We start from the raw sequence: 21,644 nt of genomic DNA, 5'->3' as shown, positions 1-21,644 counted from the left end.
AAACTATGCGATTGCCGTTTTTTTAAAAGAAAATAATAAAAACAAATTATAATTTGAATCCAAATTGAAATTAATTCCGAGACTACTGAAATAAACATTATGCAGATAACAATTGCGTTAATTATTAGAACGTGTCATTTTGAATTTTTCTCAATTGTTAAAAGTTCTATGGAGTCACTCTAGTCAACTTTCATTTCTTATAATTATTGATTTATCCATTACATGAATTCGATTAAAAACCCACTGGGTTAACAACTCGCCGCAGTAACAAATATTGTCATCTATAAAGAAATTTGTAAAAAGGCCCTATTTATTTCGGAAAACTTGCTGAAGACGAGAACGAACTCCCCTATTATTATTTTCCAAGTCTCTTTCTCGCCTCCGCGGCTCCGCCTCCTCATCCCCCTCCGCTCGTTCTCTCTCTCTCTCTCTCTCTCTCTCTGCTTCTCTATCGTGGATCGGTTTGTCTGTTGGAGACGAAGCAGTCGTTGTAACCAACCTCTGCCTAGCGATCGGTATGCCATTTCCTGTAGCTTTGTTTTCAATCTGGTTATAGTTTTCCTTTATTTTCTTCTGTGCTTTCTTGTTAGTAAGCTTTTTGTTTCCTACTTTCTTGACTGTGTCCGAGACATGCTTTCGGGCTGTTATGCTAACGTATGGATTTGTACAATTTGTTAAACCATCCTGGAAATCCTCATCAAAAAGTGTTCTTTCTTTGAATGTGGATCGAGCAGTGTGTATGGCCGATGGTTTAGTTCATAGCGCTTCAGGAGTAGAATGATATATGTGATGATTGCGGGATCTTATGGTTAGTTGCTAATTGGTCGAGCTTGTAGCTGGGCTGATATTATCGTGCGAGGGTTTCATGTATTGGCGTGTAGTTTTGACGGTAGGCAGGGGTCGTGGGCATGTTCTTCATGCTGCCTATTAGGGTTGGTTTCTTGTTTGTATATCTCCATTCCCAAAATTGGGCGATGGGATTAATCTTTCTTGGTTTACCTTTTCTACTGAGAGTTGAACTATATCTCTCTGTTAAGTTTCAGTCATTCAGTGTGATAATAATTTATAGATATTTTTTTAGAAAAAATGTAAAATTAAATATTTTCTTTCCCGGCACTAATTGTGCTTCCAAATTCCTGTTACTTGAAATGTATGCATGCCACTTGGAAATGCTATGATAGAAGATATATTCTTATATGTATTTGGCATACTGAGTTTAAATCCATATCTGGGTTTCTCTTTGATGTATGGATAATGCAATTCACAGGTTCCTGATATTTCCTATTTAATGCCTTAATCTATTCATTTGAGATGACTAAATTGAAAAAACTCCATATAGCCTCTGAAGATCTGGTTGGCATACGAATTCTAATCCTTGAAAATGTGTACATATACATTTTACGTCTTTATTAAAATCTGAGTATTACTTGTAAATCAACAAGTTAATTGTTATTTGGGCCTTCTTTAATATTGTGAGGCAATGCACAAACGCCTGATATTTTCTAGTCAATTTGTTGCCAGATGGATCCTTATGTAATGAACTGTGTTGAAGAAGAGCAAATTGCTGACACATTTTCTGATCAGTTACCTTCATTAGAATCCTTTGTCAGAAACAATATTTATGATGAACCATTGATATCCCCTCGCATAGGAGATGGGTACCAAGTCGACATTCCAAAGCTAGCAATAGAGTCACGATCCTGCCTTACTAGTATCAACATGGGTGCTTTTGATTATCATGCTGGATTAGGATTAGCCATCCCCATTATGTGGGTTCACCAAATGGGTGATGCTATCAAAGATGAACATAAAGGAGTTTCTTGTTCCAACATTATTGCCATTGAAGGTGGGTCAGTAAAGCGTGCAAGCACTGGAAAAGTTGAAGCTGAATGTGTTGATTATGCAATAAGTGAAGTACCAATAGAGAAGTCAAGTTGCCACAGTGCATATCTCCTCACATGTAAAGAAAAACATACTGATTTAGGAAATACTATGGAGGAACAGGAGGGATATAGAATCAAGGGAAGCACTATTTCAGACAGTGATGTTTCTCTGCTGCAACATAGTGTCAATAATAACTCTTACAGTCCCTTGCCTGGTACAGTATCTTCCTATTGGAGTTACAATGAAGCACTAAGTTTTCTCCTTGGCCTGTATATCTTTGGAAAGAATCTTGTCCAAGTGAAGAAGTTCATTGGATGCAAAAATATTGGAGACCTACTATCCTACTATTATGGAAAGTTCTATAGATCTGATGCATATAATAGATGGTTAGAATGCAGAAAGCTAAAAGGTAGAAGGTGCATTTTTGGCCACCGGATTTTCACTGGATGGAGGCAACAAGAATTTGTGTCGCGTGTTTTGCCTAAAATGTCAAAGGATGCTCATGACACCTTGTTCGAGGTACTCTATAACTATTCCAATTGCTCATTGCTAATCCTGTGACGTTGCTAATATATTTTATGGTGTTATTGCTAGTTAATCTTGTGTGTCTATTAGGCAAAGAAAAATATACATTTCCTTTTTTTCTGATTTATCATTGATTATTCCCATTAGCCGTTGTTAATTCTGGGATCATTGCCACTGGACTTTAAGTGCCACTGCTAGTTTATACTTCTGTGTAAAGGAATATATTACGTAAAGCAAGATATACATCTTCTTAGTTTCTTTATATCACTTCTTTCTGAAGGGATCTTTCTGTGCTTATAGTACAAAGGAAATCCTTGAAGTAGAGTATAAACAAACTACTTTCAGGATTGTGTTTGTCTAGGCTCAGCTGGCTTCTTAATTCTTTCTCTGGGGATGTGGCCTTAGTAGAATAATGGAGAATAGGTGGTATTTAGGAAGGAGTGAACATGTAAAGGCAACTCAAGTGAACCAGAAAAGTGCTTTATAGGAAGACTAAGGTATGTGATTCTAGGGAAGTGATTAGGCAGTGTTTAGATCAGACTTTTGTTACCAATGATGTCAGAATTTTGCTTCCTATGAGGAAAAATCCAGTGATGATATGTATATGTCATTTTTTTTTCACAGGAACCTTGTTTCTGAAGGGGTATCACATAAGATGATTTGTGAAAACTTCCCTTTTTTCAGAAAAAAAATTAAGTATATGATTCCTGTTCTTTCATAGGGCGTCCACACAAAATGACTTATGAAAAATAAATCCCTTTTATCCCAAAAAGAGTGTTTGAAATAATTTTTGGCATAATCGAATCTAAATTCTTTTGTAGGAGACTCCAAACTGCATGCAGATAAATTCTTCAGATTTTTCTTACACTTGATAAAGCTTAGTCTTGGTGCAATCTTTTTTGAAAGTGAGAAATCACATTTACATTTGAAATATTGGAAGATCCCCAAGTTTCATTATGAACCAAATAAATTGGTTGAAGACAACTCACTATTGGAAATGGCTCTAAGTTGTTCTAGCAAGTTCACAAACTAAACTATGAAAAACAATAACATCAATATTCCTAAACAGTCAAAGAAACGGAGTCTGGAGCAAAGATGCAATGCATGATCAAGTCTAATGCTCGAGCAATATCTTATTTGTAGAAGGGCATCTAGTGGAATTAAGTGTGAAACAAGCAAGAACCAACCAAATGTTATTGGAGTTATTAGACTTCTCAAGGTAGTAGGGGTTGTTCCTTTTCATAGCATCTTGAAGTTCTGTCCTGAAGAATCTACTTTTCATAAGGAAATTTAGACTTTGGACTCTAGTGAAGGAAAATAAATGTTTGGTCATAAGATTAGGTGCATGGATAGCATTAAGCAAAGGAGAAAGTGATGATGGATATTACCTTAACCAAAAACCGCTATGGATTTCTATTATCATTGAGATTGTTTTATGAGGCATGTATCAATCACTACTGAATCAACTACCCTAAGGGATAAGTTCATTGTTTGTTTTCATTAACTGAAGTAAGATCTTACGTAATTGAGCCAGAGATCATGAAATGAGAACAGTGTTATATGGACTCTCTTTGATTTGTCTATCCCCTCATCATCTAACCCATTGAATCTTCTCTATCTCGATTGAAGGGCCCATGAGAGTCTCTTCCTTGACTACAGTTTGTTCTTGACTTTTGTGTTTCTTAATTCAGTTCAACACTTCCTCCTTTTTCATAAAAATGAAAGCAAATATCCCAAGTATAAGACTTCTTGCAGTAAGTACACCAAAGTTCATTACAACTAGATGATTTTGATGAGCTATCGAGAGAAAACTTTTGTCCAATCCTTATGCCATCCTGTTCCTAGGATTAAAATATAGCTGAAATCACAAGTAGAGCCTCGAACATCATATATCTACAACTTTCTTCTCTCATGACAATGGAGAAAGTTTCATTTAAAGTTAGCAACTTTCCCATTCCAAAGCTTGCACAGGGGCCTGATCAAACTGAACATCCATCTTGCCAAGAATTTGAAAATGCAATCTTTCTTTCTCTTGAAGAGTCACTCAAATATCTTGAAGTGTACTGAACTTTAAGTTTTGACATAGATCATTATTTTTCCATAAACTGGTTATTAAATTGTAGTAACTAGTAATTGAGATATTACATTAGTTAGTATTTTAGATCTTAATTTCCATCTCATAAATGATCGAGGCATCTTGGACAGTTGGGCAACACTTGTACATCATCTACCAAATTTCCTTGGCAGTTTCCAGCAACATATAATTAACTTATTTTTTACTATATGGACTTAAGCAACCATGTCATGATGATGGTCCTCTAAATCCCAGGTTCAGATTTTTTTGATCATTGCGACTCAGCATTTCTCCAACAAGGGGATCAAGTGACAGTTTAAAATCTCACTTTGATGCTTGTTCAATCCTAGCTTGGAACATTATTGTATTGATCTCAACTCCTATTGATACACAATAGATTTGTCCACGTCTACAATTTTGCAAGAAGTTTGAGTTTCTAGATTTCTTGACTCCTTGATCTACCACCACTCTCAAATATCTTATAAGATATTTGTCACTCTATGATTTGCTCCATTAAGGGTATAATATTTAACTTTCATGATTTCATACTCTTTATATGTACTACTCAATTGTCCGTCTTTTGGAAACATAATATTTTCTAATCCTACTCAGGTTTCAATAAAAGATCTCAAACCTTAGATTTCTTGAAATTCCTCTTGTTGAAACCACATTTACTTTATAAATGAAAGATAATACTAGTTTAATTTAGTGTGTTGTTTCCAATAAAATTATATATATATTTTCTTTGTAACTTAATGATGTGGTCTCTTCATTTCCATAAATATTGATCTGAACTTTTTTTTTTCAAAGAAAAATAATTCTCAATATATAATTCATTTAAAGTTGAAGATCTAGAGGGGGACCAAGAAAGTTTAACTGTTATTACAAACAGTTTTGAGCCTGACTTTTACTAGCAATATGACCTTGCAAAATTTAATGGAAGGATAATAGTAATGTGTCTGACCTTAAATAGATGGAACTAACATATTTTGATGTTAATGATGATGAAAATTGCAGTTTCTAAGGAACTAGTATTTGAATCTTGGAAATGTGAATTTAATTCATGTCCTTATTCATAATTTCTGTAACTTCAACATTATTCCAATTTTACATGTAAATTCATTTTGGGACAATTGAAGATTCACTTTCTAAATTAATTTGACTAGAATTCTATTTTGTGTTTGTCGTGCATGTATGTTGGCATGATTGTTAATTATATCTTTGGTACTCTGAATTTTGTATGGCATTGACATCTATAACCCCTCTATTAGTCTTTGTGCCACCTGTGTTAGGCCTCATATTGCTTGTACGAGATCTATATATCTCAGATCATCTCATGTTGGTGACATGTAAACATGTTAAGTATAGCCTCTCCGCATTGCCAAAATGATACGTCTCACTCACATCTACAAATATAGCACTAGACTTTAATCACTTGCTATTTCCCCTCAAGGATGGGCTTCAAGAATCTTGCTGATTACAGTAGTTCTTTCTATCCAGCCAGAAGGTGAATCTCTCTTTCGCGAGAATTAGAGAAAGGGTTCTTTGCAGACCTTCTTAGCCACAAAGTTACCTCTAAGATATCTGACATCCTGAAACTATAATATTCATATTGAGGTAGAGACAAGTTGTTGAGCAATGAAGGAATAATCCCCTAGGTTAATGCTTTGATACCTTGAATTTGGAAGCTTTCATTAGAGAATTAATGCACCAGACAAGTTACACAAATTCCCAATTAGGAATAGAATGCTTAAAATCTCAATCACAACAATCACTGATGATTTGATCTCAAAGTCCCAAGAGTCAATAGTTATCATTAATAAAGTTTTTTCAATGGGAATAAAAAGATTAGTTTAAGTAGGCTTTGGACCATGAAATAACAAAGTGTGACAATAAAAGTTTAAGAATAGTAATGACTTTAGTTGAATGTATTGCCTTTCTTTCAAAAGGTGTATTGGATGGAGACCAATGTCTCCCTCAAAAGATGAGGAACTAATGACTAGGAGTTGGATGACCAAATTGGAGCCAAGCACCTTACAAATATCTTATAATTTTAAGATACTTATGGTAATTACAACAACAACAACCAAGCTTTATCCCACTAGGTGGGGTCGGCTATATGGATCATTTTACGCCATTGAGCTCTATTTCCTACTATATCATCATCTATACTTAAATATATTTTATCTTGTTTTATTATTGTTAACCAAGTCTTTTTTGATCTTTCTTTTTCTCGTTTGATATGCGTGTTTGTCATAGTTTTATATCACCTAACTGGAGCATTTATTAGTCGTCTATGTCAAGGTTTAAAATCTCGACCCATGCTGGAGTTTCGGTCTCAGACTGGAACGATACGGTTTCGGTATATCATATCGTGTCGTGCTTATGCAGTTTCGGTATTTTTTTATGTTTATATAGTAATTATTAAATAAATATGTTTATTATGTATATTGATTTTATATAACCTTTTGAACAACTTAATATGGTTAGAAAAATTCAAGGTTCTAAAATTCGCTAGGCGCTAGTCGGGCATCAGACCAGCGCCTAGCACCTAAACCGCTTAGGCAGGGACTAGGTGTCGCTAGGCGGATTTCACGGTATTAACATAAATTATATAATAAATCGCATTCTATAACTCCAACACAATAACATCAAATTTAAAATGTTCAAAATTACACAGCTAATAAAATATCACAAATTTATTCTACTTCTTTTCCATAATTTTCAACAACTTGTTCTTCATTAGACACAAACTCAATATCATCATTGTGATCCTCCTCTTCTTCTTTGGATGCAAAATCATCCTCGTAAAGTTCTCTCACTCTAGAGCTTCTTCGGGGTTGTATAATGAAATGACGTTTCCAAGGATGAGACTTTGGCCAACCTTCAATTCAATTGCTTCCAAGTCTCTCAGTTAAGCAATTTTTTTTTTAAATTGATTTCTTCAGCATGTTAACTCTCTGATTTCTCATAAATGTGGGCTTCTTCATTTGCTCTGATTTCTCCTGCTTTGGTTACTCAGTATGATGAAGATGAAGTTTGACACTAATCACTAAGGCAAGCCAACAAATCGATTTTCTTGTTGGACCAAAGTTTATGGCTTATAAAACTTAAGCCCAATACAAAAAAAAATGTATATTTCTATTTTTTTAAATAAGCTTTAAATTTAAAAAGCCCAAACTAAAAAAATCATGAAAATCTTGCGCTATTTCCGTCGTACCTAGACGATTCGACTGATTAGTCGACGCCTAGGGCTGCCTAATCCCGCCTAGGTGGCTCACTAGCATGTTTTTGGTGCGGCTGACTAGCGCCTAGCCCCTACGCGACGCTTAAACAACGGCCTAGGCAATTTTTAGAACACTGAAAAAATTAATTAAATATAGTTTTCTTTAAAGCTGTATTATTAACTCGAATTAAAATTGATATATCATAATTATATAAATTAATTGTTTATTCATTTAATTAATTATTAGTTTGAATCTTATATATTTAAAATAGTAAAAAAAAATCAAAATATCAATTTAATAGTAAAAAAATACAAAATAATAAAAAACTTATCAAAATATAAATATGATTTATTAGAATTTTTAAAGTAAAATTTAAAATATTAAAAAAAAGAATTTTTGTAATATCAATTAATAATTTGGTTTAATTTTTTTTTAAATTTTAAATATATTTTTTATATATTTTCTAGGGATAATTTAATTAGGGTTTATAAAAGTTTATTCAAAATATCACATCTCAGTTGGGAATTATTTAAATTAATTAAATATTTTTTCTTTTGTAATAGTACGCACGGTATACATGGTCCCGCGAGTAGCGCGACGCTTTTGGTGGTGGCGGAGGAGTCGCGCGATGCTTCCGACGGTGGCGGAGGAGTCATGCGACAATTTCGACGGCGATGGAGGCGTCGCGCGCCGCTTCTGGCGTTGGCGTTGGCGTCGCGCACCGCTTCTGGCGCTGGCGGAGGCGTCCCGCGACGCTTCCGGCGCCGACGGAGGCATCCTGCGACGCTTCCGGCGTAGGCGGAGGCGTCCCGCAACGCTTCCAGCGTCGGCGGAAGCATCCTACAGTGCTTCCAGCGCCACCGAAGGCATCATGCTTCCAGTGCCGTCAAAAGCGTTGTGGGACACTTCTAGCCGTGCCAGAGGCGTCGGGCGATGCTTCTAGCAGTGCTGGAAGCGCCGCGAGACATCTTCGCGCCACCGAAAGCATCCTGCGACACTTCCAGCGTTGCGAAGGCATCTCGTAATCATTGATCGAGCACAGATGACACACGCAAAATTTATTCACGTATGGTGCCGGTTTTGCTTCCACACCAAAATTATAAATTCCGATGGTCTTGGGTGGCACAACTCGACACTTCAAATCTTGGTCTAAGTACATGCTCACCATTTTAAACGTATCTCTCGGAGTTTTCCCTCAATAGATGAAACTCCGACTTTCTCTCTAATTCTATCATTTCTTATTCTCGTATATCCACATATCCACCTTAACATCCTCATCTCTGCAACTCTCATCTTTTGCTCATGTGCTCGAGTCATAGCCCAACATTTAGCTTCATATAACATAGTAGGTTTAACTGCGATTTTGTAGAATTTTACTTTAAGTTTTAGAGATACTTTACGGTCACATAAAACACTCAATGCTCTCCTCCATTTTAACCATCCGGTTTGTGTTCTATATAAGACATCTCTCTCAATCCCTCCATCATTTTACAAAAATGATTCTAAATATATAAAGCTATCGGTTCCGGGCAACTTGCCATCTCCTATCTTAACAATTGTCTCATTATGTCTAATATTGCTAACCTTAAATTCCATATATTCTATCTTTATTCTGTTAAGCCTAAAACCTTTTCTTTCTAGTGTTTCCTGCTAAGATTCTATTTTAGTATTTACTCCTTCACTTGTTTCATCTACCAAAATAATATCATCGGCAAACAATATGCACCACGGTACTGTGTCTTGAATGTGTGCAGTGAGTTCGTTCATAATTAAGGTAAAAAGATAGAGACTTAGAGTTCATCCTTGATGTAATCCTATTTTTATTGGAAATACTTCAGTTACTCCACTTGAAGCTTTTACTCTAGTCGTTACATCCTCGTACATATCTTTAATTAGTTTAATATATATTACGCTAACACCTCTCTTTTCTAGAATTCTCCATATAATTTATCTTGAGACTATCATAAGTTTTTTCTAAGTCAATTAATACCATGCATAGATCTTATTTTACTCTCAATATTTTTCAATTAATTATCTAAGAAGACGTATAACTTCTATTGTCGACCTTCCAAGCATGAATCCAAATTGATTTTTAGTTACCGTGATCTTCTTCCTTAATCTTTTTTCTATTATGTTTTCCCAAAGTTTCATGGTATGACTCATTAGTTTAATACCCATATAGTTTGTATAATTTTGTACGTCTCCCTTGCTTTTATATAAGGGAACTAGAGTACTTATCCTCAATTGATCAGACATTTTTTTCGTTTTCAATATCATGTTAAATAATTTTATAAACCATTCAATACCTTATTTCCCTAGGTACTTCCATACCTCTATCGGAATATCATCTGGTTCAATAGCTTTTCTATTGTGCATCCCATTTAAAGGTTGTCCTACTTTTGAAGTTTGAATTCTACGATAAAAATTTAAATTTCTATGCTCTTTTGATCTACTTAAATTATCTAAGTTAAGTTGATCATCTAAACCATTAAAAAGTTGATGAAAATACCTCTTCCACCACTCTTTTATTTCTCCATTGTTTACTAGTACCCTATTACATTTATCTTTAATATATTTTATTTGGATAAGATCTCTTGTCTTCCTCTCTCTCACTTTAGTTATTCTATAAATGTCTCTTTCCCCTTCATTTGTATCCATTTTTTTGATATAATCGTTCAAAAGTTTCATTTTTTGCTTCATTCACTACTCCCTTAGCTTCTTTCTTTGCTATTGTATATTTTTTTAAGTTTTCCTCATTCTTACAAATATATAATTCTTTACAAGCTATTCATTTTTCCTTCATTTCTCTTGTACTTTCTCATTTCACCACCAAGATTCCTTATTTAGTGGTGCATGCCCCTTTGACTCATTGAGTATATTCTTAGTTATTATTTTCAACTTTGATACCATCTTATCCCATATCGTATTAGAATCACCGTATATTTCACCTAATACTTGTACTCCTACCTTCTCCTTAAATATATTTTGTTTCTCATCTTTTAACTTCCACCACTTAATTCTAGGAGTCATATATATTTTCTTTCTATTGATACTATATTTGAGACGTATATGCAACACTACTAACCTATGTTGGATAATTAAGCTTTCTAAAGGGATGACCTTGCAATTTTTGCAAATTTTTCTATCCTTCTTCCTAGCCATAAGAAAGTCAATTTGCGATTTATTATTCGCACTTTTGAACATAACTAAGTGTTTTCTCTTTTCTTAAAAAATGTATTAGTTAATATAAAGTCATATGCTATCACAAAATCTAATATAGTTTTTCCTTCCTTATTTCTCGTTCCAAACCCATAACCCCTATATACTCTCTCATATTCCTCATTTTTCATTCCAACATGCCCATTTAGATCTCGTCCTATTAAAATCATTTCATTTGACGGAATGTTTTGTAATATTTCATCTAAGTCATCCCAAAACCTTGATTTAGTAGCTTCATCTAATCCTGCTTACAGTGCATATACGCTAATTATGTTCATAGTTTCTTTCGCTACTATTATCTTAAGAGTTATAATTCTATCCCCTTTTCTAACTACTCCATCAACTTCATGCTTTAACGAACTATCTACAAGAATACTTATTCTATTTCTTACTTTACTCTTTCCTGTGTACCATAACTTAAAACCCGAGTTCTGTATCAGTTTTGTCTTATCGTCTACCCATTTTATCTCTTGTACACACAAAATACTAATTTTTCTCCTAATCATCGTATTTACTACCTCCATTGATTTACCAGTGAGGGTTCCTATGTTCCATGTTCCAAATCTTAGATTATTAGTTTTCTTATCATATTAGTTTTTATCCAACCTATGGTATGAGAACTCTTGCCTATTTAACACCACACCCAAGTTCTCATGGAGATGTAGCGGTCCTTGCCGATACGTTATAGTCGGATCTTACAACGCGAACTCTTGCATATTCAACACTACACTCGAGTTCTAGAGATGTAGCGGTCCTTGTCTAGACATTACAGTCGGACCTTGCAATGCGTTCCTTCCGGGGAATAATCTAGCATTAACACAATAGTTTAATGAATTCATTTATTGAATATTTGTTATAGTTTTAACACTAGCTGGCAACCTAACGCAACCCTTCTCCTTTATTTGGGTTTGGGACCGGCCATGACTGGTTCGTCATGGGCGGAGTTACTTATGGTAATTACAAAAGGTGAAAATAACATTCAATAGGTTCAACATTCACTAAGTTAATCCCCTTCTTAGTTTTCTTCCCCCTCCTTTTCCCCATCCTTTCCATATAATTTTAGTTTGTTGATTACAAGTCACAATATGGTGTTTTATTATCAAGAATATCAAATTTTCCAATCAATTGGTGGACATGATGCATTCGCCGATGCAACTTTATCAATTTTTTTTTAAATTTATTTTTTATTAGTATAGCTGATTTCAATTGTTTTCTAACAAATACTTGATTACCATGTTCAGATAATTTAACATGGACTTTGTATGACTCCATGTATGATTTGTTGGGTCATTCTCCTGTTCAAAAAAGCTTGACACAAAAGAACTTTTATGTCTATTGTAATCCTTAGAACACTCCAAATCGTGCCTTGTTGAGATTGGTAGTGATTAATTTTATTTGGATTAATTGAAATTTTATTCCTAAAGTCAGATTGGGTTATCTATTAGACAGAAACAATCTATTTCCCAAAACTAGAGGGGTCAGTTGCAATAACTTCACCTCTCAACCCTAACCCATTTCGGCAGCCTCTTTACCTGAAACATTCTCTCTACCAATTCTATTGGCCTACCACCTGTCTAGAATCCCTTTTTTTTTTGTAGCATAGAAGTTACAAGGGAAGTCATAATCAAGATCTTGGAAATCACAGCTTAATCAAGTCATAATCTAATTCATGCATGACTCACAAAGGAGTTATCTAAAGCTTCTGCTGTGACCATGCCCCATTTAACAGGTGACCCTTATAAATAGTCAAAATTTCCAAATCAATTTTGAAATATAAGTCAATGTATAGGAAACATAAAGAATCCGTGTACAACTGTAGTTGGAGCACTTTTTGGAACTATTAACTAGAGTTATATGCTTCTACTAGGCTTCACTATCAGACTATAGATTAATGCTTGTCATCATTCATATTAATTATCTGTTAAATATTTCTTTTTGGTGAAAGATAGGCTCTACAGGTTGGTATAGTGGTCAGCATTGGTACCATTCTTGTCCAACCAGTTCTATTTATTGCTATGACATTATTTACAATATAGAGCCTTGGTTGGAGTATGGTTTCATGGTGCTTCTTAGAACTTGCTTCCTCATATTGACTGAAAGTGTTATCGAAGCCTGAACCACTTGTGAGTTGTGACAATATGACAATGCTAACTTTGGATGGCCTTAATGTTCCCCAAAATTAAGTTTCCTGCAGAGTAAAACCAACACTTAAATACACACTATGACATCAACTGTAATGCATCCAATTTACATTTTTGCATAGTCTACAGAACAAGATTTGAATAACACCATCACACTACAGATGAATGAATGTTAGCAATCCCAATTGCACTCCTACAAACTACAACCATGCCATAAGAAAAATGAAGAGCAATTGTGAACCAAATTGAGTTTTTCCATGTACTCCCATCACTAATCTGCTTCCCACTCTAACATAGGTACTACAACCAGACAACTAGATGATTTAGACGGTGTCACATCCAACACTCGCACTCAAGAACTAAGGGTTTCATTGGAAGCCACATATAGAAAGCCAGAAGAATTAGTGTGAAATATGCGTGTCCATTAAATATGTATTACATATGCAGATCAACTACTCTATATTATAATCTTAATATCATATTCATCTTCTCATATTCATTATATGCCAAATATTTCAATATTCAAAAAATAAACATGTGGTATTTGTTGGGTTGCAAGGTTGCAAACAAAGTCCCACGTTGAAAACATATGGGAAAGATTATAGGTTTATAAGGGAAAGATATCTCGATTGGTATGAGGTCCTTTGGGTAGAGCCCAAAAACAAAACCATGAGGGCTTGAGCCCAAAGTGGACAATCTCATGTCATTGTGGAGATATCTAAATCCCTTTTGGTCCTAACAATTGGTATCAGAGCCCGGACTGCCAGAAGATCTAACTGCTGGCTGTGCACAAGAGTCATGGTCCAATCGAACCATGTGAGTGGAATATTCACCTTGAACAAAAGAAGTGGGGGCTCCTGTGTCTGGATCAAGAGGACCAGGCAGGAAGTCCTAGTTACTGCTAGACAAGGAAGTCCTAGTAGGTCGGGTAGACCGAGAGGCAGGAAGACCTAGTGGGTCGAGGATCAGATGTCATGGAGCCTGTGGTCCTTCGTTTGAGAGGAGAATTGTTGGGTTGTAAGGTTGCAAATAAAGTCCCACATTGAAAACACATGAGAAAGATCATGAGTTTATAAGGGATAAATATCTCCATTGATATGAGGCCTTTTGGGTAGAGTTCAAAAATAAAACCATGAGGACTTAGGCCCAAAGTAGACAATATCATGTCATTGTGGGTATATCTAAATCCCTTTTGGTCCTAACAGTATTGACGTAGTACAATAGACAAACAAAGTGAATCAACACCACATAGAAGGGAACTCTCACAAAGTGAAGCAAATATAAATTCTTATCAAGATAAAAAAAAAATACATGGTATTTGGACTAATTTTACAGATTCAACGATAATGAAAATTAGGAACACAATCATAATTGGGAGCACAATTATACCTTTAATTAATTATCAAAAGAGAAAAGGTAATAAGTCTAAATTACCAAATAACTCAATATAATTTACACAATAGTTGATTACCAAAAGTGAAAAGGTGACTACTCTAAATTGCCAAATAACTCAATGATTTATCAAACAATAAAAATCAAGTTTAAAATTCAATTAGACTCAAGTTATTTTTCATTTTGTCTCCTTTTCTACATCATTCTTCTCCATCATGGAGAACTCAACTCTGTCCAGTAGGGTGACAAGGCTGTTTAGGTTAAGTCTGAATGCATCACATATGTGCAAAAGTAGAGGCACCTTTGTAGATAGATTGGACAGCTGCTACTCGATGTGTTCAAGTAGAAGTTCGTTATCAATGATTCAACCATTATCAATCCCTAAATGCCCTCTCCAAGAGACTAGAAAGCTATACGAGTCTACAATGTGCATGAGAAGTCGATTATGTCATGGATGTAAATGCAAGAGTTGACAACGTCAGAGCTACCTCTACCTGTAAGCAAATCAACAAATAAAGAGGAAGACTTGAATGTGTCTCAATATAATAGTAAGTCCTCAACATTGAGAGTAGACGTTTAAATCAACAAACAAATCAATAACATATGAATTAGATTCAATCTTCCTTATAATTTGGAAAGGAATATAGAGTGAGCATGAAGCTTTTTGAAGTAATTTTTGAGAAATTATTCTGGGCGAATGCGAACTAGCACACAGACCTTTACATAGTACTCCTTAAATTTACAATGCACATCAGCTTGAATTTTATAAGTTTCATTAGTTAATATAATTTTTCTCTTGACATTGGCATGGATGTCTCTAATATTTTTAGTAACTCAACTTTGATTAATGGCAAGTAGCAATTGAAGGAATTTGGTTAACATATTGATAAGCTTTTGATCTATACATAATTTTGAATAGAGTATGACCAATAGATTGGTTTACTCAATTGTTGTTAGTATATTTGTCAAGTAACAAAATTAAATCTAAAAAAACCTTTTTTTTTGTGCATTGGACACTTAAGTCCCCTTAACTATGTTTAACAACCTAAGTCAGCTCACCAGTATGTGGATGGAAACCAAAAGATAAAAACTTAGGTTGGGTTCCAAATAACTTTTTGTGAGATTTTCCAAAAATAACTACTAAATTTTATGTCCCTATCTAAAACTATAGATGTGAGCAATCTATGCAATTTAACAATAACTTTCTGAGATTGAATAAAAGTTAGTGTCTTATGGTCAGATTGCTGGATGAACTCGTGGGGTAATAAGTATTAGCGCCAATGTTTAAGAGACTAAACAATGGCATAAAACTCTGTCGTACATCGAATGTCATTGCTTAATCTTGTTGATTGTTTCTTCTAAAAAATGTAATCAAGTGGGCTTCTTGGCTCATTGTTTGTCTTATACCTAGCCTGGACATGAGGAGGTTGCACACGATTTTGGCGGTAAAGATGCAAGGAGGAGTTCAAAGAAGATGGGGTAGCATGAGGCAACAACCTCGTGGGAGTATAATATTGGTGTTTAGGGAAATGCAAGTTGGCTTGTTAGAATGTAGGGCATGGCTGCTAAAAGTGGCTGCGACATCAATAGAGTGGCTGTAAACTTTGAAGTCCATACTTTGAAGGGAATGGGGAGATCAATCATGGATCCATCAATCCCCATGTCTCACCAAGAAAGGTTGAGATTAGAACTTCACGAAAACAGGAAGAGGAAAGAGCTATATTGAGTCTAAATTAGGTTCAACTCTAATACCAATTGACGTATTATAATGGACAAACAAAGCTAACTAACCTCGCTAAAAAGAGGAAAACTCTCACACAGAGAAGAAAGCAAAAATTCTTATTAATTGACATAGGATACAAATTACATGGGACCGCTTTTATAGATTCAATTCTAATGAATATTCAGGAATAAATACCTAAATCGGAAAACACCTTAATCCATACTCGAGAACATATTTATCCCTTTAATTAATTACCAGAAGAGAAAATATGACCACCTTAAATTTTCAAATAATTCAACAGTTTACCAAACAATAAATTCAATTGCATTCGAGTTATTCTTCAATTTGTTTTCTTTTCTTTGTCAGATACTACCATTTGTCTCTCTAGTCCGGCCAATGAACAAACCACTTAGTTCAACATTGTCATTGATAGCCCCATCTTCACCTTTGATGTTCCAATGCCACAAATGACAAGTTCCGTAATCTTGAATTCTTATTAAAGGGACAATTTTTTATATATAATTTAGAAATTAGGAGTGATTTCTTATGTGATGAGATATAATTGATTTTACGTAGCTACAAGTTGTATAAGCACCAACTACTCGGGAACCACTACTTAAGGGCCAGACAGTATTTTATGCTGTCTAGCAAGTGCTAATTTGATCTCTCAGCCTTTTTTTGTCTGGGACTGGGACTGTTACCACTTACCTAAGTGACGGGTTCAAGTCCAAATGCTGCAATCTTTTGTTACCTTTGTGTGCTGCCTAGCTAAATGGCTGGTGCAATCAGTTTTACCTTTGCAGGCAGCCTGGTTGAGGCACCTGTTCAGTCTCACTGCACTGACTTCTTGTTGCTTGCGTTATTTGCTGCTAAAATTGCCTATCATTGTGCAAAAGGCGGGTCCCGCCGCCCAGCGGCCCCCTAGGCCTAGCCCCACAGGGATCCTAGGAGGAGGTAAATCAGCGGTGAATGCTGGCCCGGGTAAAGCGTGGTGTCTCCGGAATTTAACACAGCCGGCCATCATGATTGAGTTTAGGGCACTGAGGTCACACCTTGCCTGTTGCCTAGGTTTAGCTGTGGACCTCCAGCTAGAAATGGTTTTTTCTATTGCTGCAAAACCTCTTTCTTTCTGTTTGTAAATGTGAAGTTGAATTCTTAGAACTTTTAGCAGGATTAGCTTGGTTATTCTTGTGCCTCTCATTGGCCATGTTGAGAGTGCTCTATCTTAAGAAGCCACAGTTTCGTCCCTCTAGTGAATTTAGATTTTTTGAATTGCAGTCCAACTAGTTTGGTTAATTCTTTCAGATGTCCTTTATTAGTTAAATATACTTGTTGGCATAAGATGGTTGGGGAAAAGAAAGAAGGTCAAAATGGCTATGACAAGATGAGAGAAAGGGACAGCATGTTTACTTTTTACCAGCGTTATTATGCCAAATACATTTATAAACACAAAAAAAAAAAACATTAACCCATGTGGGGATTGTAAATTGCTTTATCAAGCCAAGTAATAGGTGTTTATTTCAACTATATTGCTTTAATACATTTTTTTAATGGAAATGATGAAGACTCATTCTTAATTGAAGAAACAACTCTATAAATTACTTCATATTTGTGACATAAGATTGGTAAATTGTATGTCTGTTAAATATTTTTTAATTCATTCAGTTTGCTCATCTTACTCGAGTTGTAAGGTTCTCACAGCCACACTATGCCCAGTTTCTGTCCTACTACTGTTTCTTGATTCTGGAGCTACCTTTCAGCATTTCCAGTTTATTAGTGGACCTCAGAGTTAAGATTGATTATTGTTGGACTGAGCATCATGTTATATTTTCATATTGATTTCGTGTTGTTCACCAGAATATATTTTCCACTGAAAATTGCAACTTATTTTTTCAGGCCATAAGCATATTTAATGAGGGCAAAGTTTCCTTGGAGGAATTTGTTTGCACTTTAAAGGCAACAGTTGGTATGCAAGGTTTGGTTGAAGCCATTGGAATTGGTACAGGCAAGCATGATCTCACTGGCATCGTATTGGATCCAGTTAGATCGAATCAAACATTATCTGTGCGCCCTGAGATACCTGTTGGCAAAGCATGCTCTTCTCTTACATCTGGAGACATCATCAAGTTTCTGACGGGTGATTTCAGGTTAAGCAAGGCAAAGTCAAACGATATTTTCTGGGAAGCAGTTTGGCCTCGTCTATTAGCCAGGGGTTGGCACTCAGAGCTACCGAAAGATATTCTTACAGCAAAGCATGCTTTGGTGTTTCTTATCCCAGGCATTAAGAAATTCTCAAGAAAAAAGCTTGTCAAAGGAAATCACTACTTTGATTCTGTTGCCGATGTTCTAAATAAAGTGGCATCAGATCCCAGACTTCTTGAATTGGAGAATGAAGGAGGCACAGGAAGCAGCACAACTCAGGATGAAATTAACTGTCCCATGGATGCCAAATCTGAACGGTATGGCCATCTTGAGCGTAGAGATAACTCCCATCTCTGCCCCAAGGCACTAACATCTAATACTGAATTTATGAAGTTCACTATTGTGGACACCAGTTTGACCCAAGGTGAAGAACCTTTCAAGTTCATGGAATTGAGGACTCTGCCCGTTGATGCTGTTAATAACAATGACCCTTTAGACAATATAGGAGAAATAGCAAGTGATAGTTCTGAAGATTCAGATGATAGTTCATCCAATGATCAAGGAGAATCTGATCGAGACTCATCTGACAACAAGGTGCCTAAGCTAAAGAGCAAGGGAATCAACAGCAAGGCTCTTCAGTCTGCTCCTTCTGAGAGCGGAATTACCTTTTTGAGTACAACTGTGCTGCACAATGAACATATCTCAAGGAATCAATGTGTTGAGGAATTTAACGAAAAGCTGCCAGTAAAAAATTTGAAAGGTGAATCCAGCCGCAGGGCAAAGTCTGGTCAACTTTCTTATTTAGCTCCTATGGCAAAACGCAGGAGGTTAACTGCTTGTAAATATGAAAGATCTGGTCGCCGATCATACTCTATTTCAAAAAACCATACCATGGAGGGAGTTCAATCCAAGTTGAGTTTGCAACACGCAAATGATGATACGGTGGAAAAGCCTAACTCCTGTTATGAGAAGGCCTATCCCAACTTCTCAAATAGCACCACCCCAGATGAGATAGACAATTGCTCTTCTAGGGAGGTATGTTGTGGTAGTGCTGCTTCATTTGATGAAATTTTACTATCAAGAAGTTTGATCGACTTAAATACGTTACCAAATATTTCAAATGAATACGAGAATGGTGTGCCTAATAAGTCAGAAGTAGGTGGCATTGTGCACGAGTTTAGTACAGAGGGAGTTAGAGAGCCATCAGAGACAAAACAGCAGCAGGATATTTTTGGAGCCATGGAAAGCTTTGCTGGAGCTGCTGTCGATCAACAATTTTCTGCTACTTTTCGAAGGCAAAGCACCAGAAGCCGACCTCCAACCACCAAGGCCTTAGAAGCTCTTGCATGTGGGTTTATTGGGACAAAGCCAAGAGGCAGGGATACACGGACCCTAGTGTCTGGTAATTTGGCAAGCAGGTCTTCCCGTCATCTAAATAAGAACACTGAACTCACAATATCAGCTCCAGTCAATTTTAATGCTGATAGTACAAGCACATTAAGTGAGTCCTGTTCCCAGCCTGATGATGTTGTAACTGAGGAGTTGCTTGGAGTTCCTTAGTTGGGTGTTTTCCCGTCTCAACTGCAGTGGGAGTTTAATTCTAGAGTTTAAAGGGCAACACAGCAACTTGATTCTTCAAATGCTCCTGCAACAGGAGCGTCCAATTTTGTAATGTAACGGTACTTGTCGAGGAAAGAGCCCTTCTATACATGTAATTCGGAAACTCTATTTGCAATGTTGTTGATATTGCATCACGAATCTTGAATTTACTCGTCTAAACTTCTGTCGACTTGTATTCTCCCTGTAGCAACTGGGAATATATTGTGAAGCAGCAGTATCCAAGACTGTATAGTAACTCCAATAACTTCCAAGTGTATCATTTAATTTCATGGTATGTCTGTAGTGGAGCTTCGGAACATTGATTTGTGATTGAATAAATGGCTGCTAATTTGGAAAAAGGAATTTCTTGCTGAAACCTGTGTCGTTAGTTCGATTGCAAGCCCTACCAATGCTCTCAGAGGACCTAAACAATAACCGGAAGGTGCCTTTGGAGCTCTGGTTGGATCACACTGAGAGTTTCTCCTTCGATAGAGGTAGGCCCGTACTTCTTTCATGATCGACCGGCATCTACCATGACCTACCATTGCAATTCCATGAGCTCACATCGACTTTAAATCTTTTATTGGATTGTTCTGGTTAAGTTGTGTATCAGCTTGCGTTGCTTTTGAGTTTCTAGTTGGAATATGGTTTGCATGCTTAATGAAATACCGAATCGTGCATATGGAATTGCTTCAAAACAATTCTTTCAGAAACCAAAAAAAATAAAAAATAAAAAAAAATACCCGCCAACATTACATAGTTAGGCAAGAATTACGAGTTCATCGAATAAAGGTTTGACTGCGAAGGTAATAGCGCATCAGAATTACCTCCATCTTCTAGCATGATTGGCTGCATTGCCATTGCAAATAGTGTTTTCTTTTAGTTTTGTCTTAAATTCCTCTAGCAAGAATATAATATGAGAATAATAAAATATATTATTCATTGATATTTATCCTATTTCTAAGAATAACTATGAGAATTATTCTAATAATTATAATAAAATTATTAGAATAATTCGAATACTAATTTGATTTGATTTGATGATTTAATTTGATCAATTCTGATAATTTTTTTTTATCTTTTATACGATGATTCATTATTACAAGTGGGTGATATGTGTTGGAATTCACCTTATTCTTGGATGGGCCGAGAATCCCTGGTGGGAATTGTTCTTGCTGTGATCAAGATCTTCAAACCGGTGCTATTTCCTTCGTCCATCGGCCATTCTATTGTGCCGACGACCCTACAGAAACGGTGTCAGATTAGAGGAGATGAGAACCGCGGAGGTAGAGAAGGGAAAGGAATGAACTTGCAGGGCGGGAAGAAGAGGGCAATAGGAGAGTTGAGAAACAGGCTGGAGGAGGCACAGATGAAGAGAAGGGAAGAATAATCCCATCGTCGGGAAAGTCGACGCCGGCAACGGACGTGGCAGGTGAATTGAATTGTTACTTAGTTTTGACTACAGTTGTGTGTTGTGACTCAAAGGTTTTTTATAATTTTTTTTTAAATCTCATAATTTTTATAGAGTAACGATGTAGAATGCGAATGAAAAGAGAGTAACAAAAAAAATCTCATAATTTTTAATCTCATAATTTTTATAGAGTAACGATGTAGAATGCGAATGAAAAGAGAGTAACAAAAAAAATCTCATAATTTTTATAGAGTAACGATGCAGAACGCGAATGAAAAGAGCGAAACAAAAAAAAAGCACCAAACGA

At 35.8% G+C, this 21,644-nt stretch overlaps 1 protein-coding gene across 1 annotated transcript; it reads left to right on the top strand.

The window, feature by feature from the left end:
* The first annotated feature begins 344 nt into the window (after positions 1-344).
* LOC122038178 lies at positions 345-20,182 on the top strand. The gene is made up of 3 exons (XM_042597811.1): positions 345-515; positions 1,522-2,403; positions 18,082-20,182. Exons 2-3 carry the CDS (start codon positions 1,522-1,524, stop codon positions 19,885-19,887), a joined length of 2,688 nt encoding a protein of 895 aa, XP_042453745.1. The 5' UTR covers positions 345-515; the 3' UTR covers positions 19,888-20,182.
* Positions 20,183-21,644: the final 1,462 nt, after the last annotated feature.

The sequence above is a fragment of the Zingiber officinale genome, chromosome 1A (genome assembly GCF_018446385.1).
Source record: "Zingiber officinale cultivar Zhangliang chromosome 1A, Zo_v1.1, whole genome shotgun sequence".
NCBI classification, from domain to species: domain Eukaryota; kingdom Viridiplantae; phylum Streptophyta; class Magnoliopsida; order Zingiberales; family Zingiberaceae; genus Zingiber; species Zingiber officinale.
Note: the sequence above shows the minus strand (reverse complement) of the source record. Positions and strands in the feature narration are given on the sequence as shown.

Bases quoted from the DNA above. Each gene is read 5' to 3' on its own strand.
- LOC122038178 (XM_042597811.1), top strand. From the start codon at position 1,522: ATGGATCCTTATGTAATGAACTGTGTTGAAGAAGAGCAAATTGCTGAC. The intron at 2,404-18,081 runs GTACTCTATAAC...TTATTTTTTCAG, and splicing joins CTCATGACACCTTGTTCGAG to GCCATAAGCATATTTAATGA.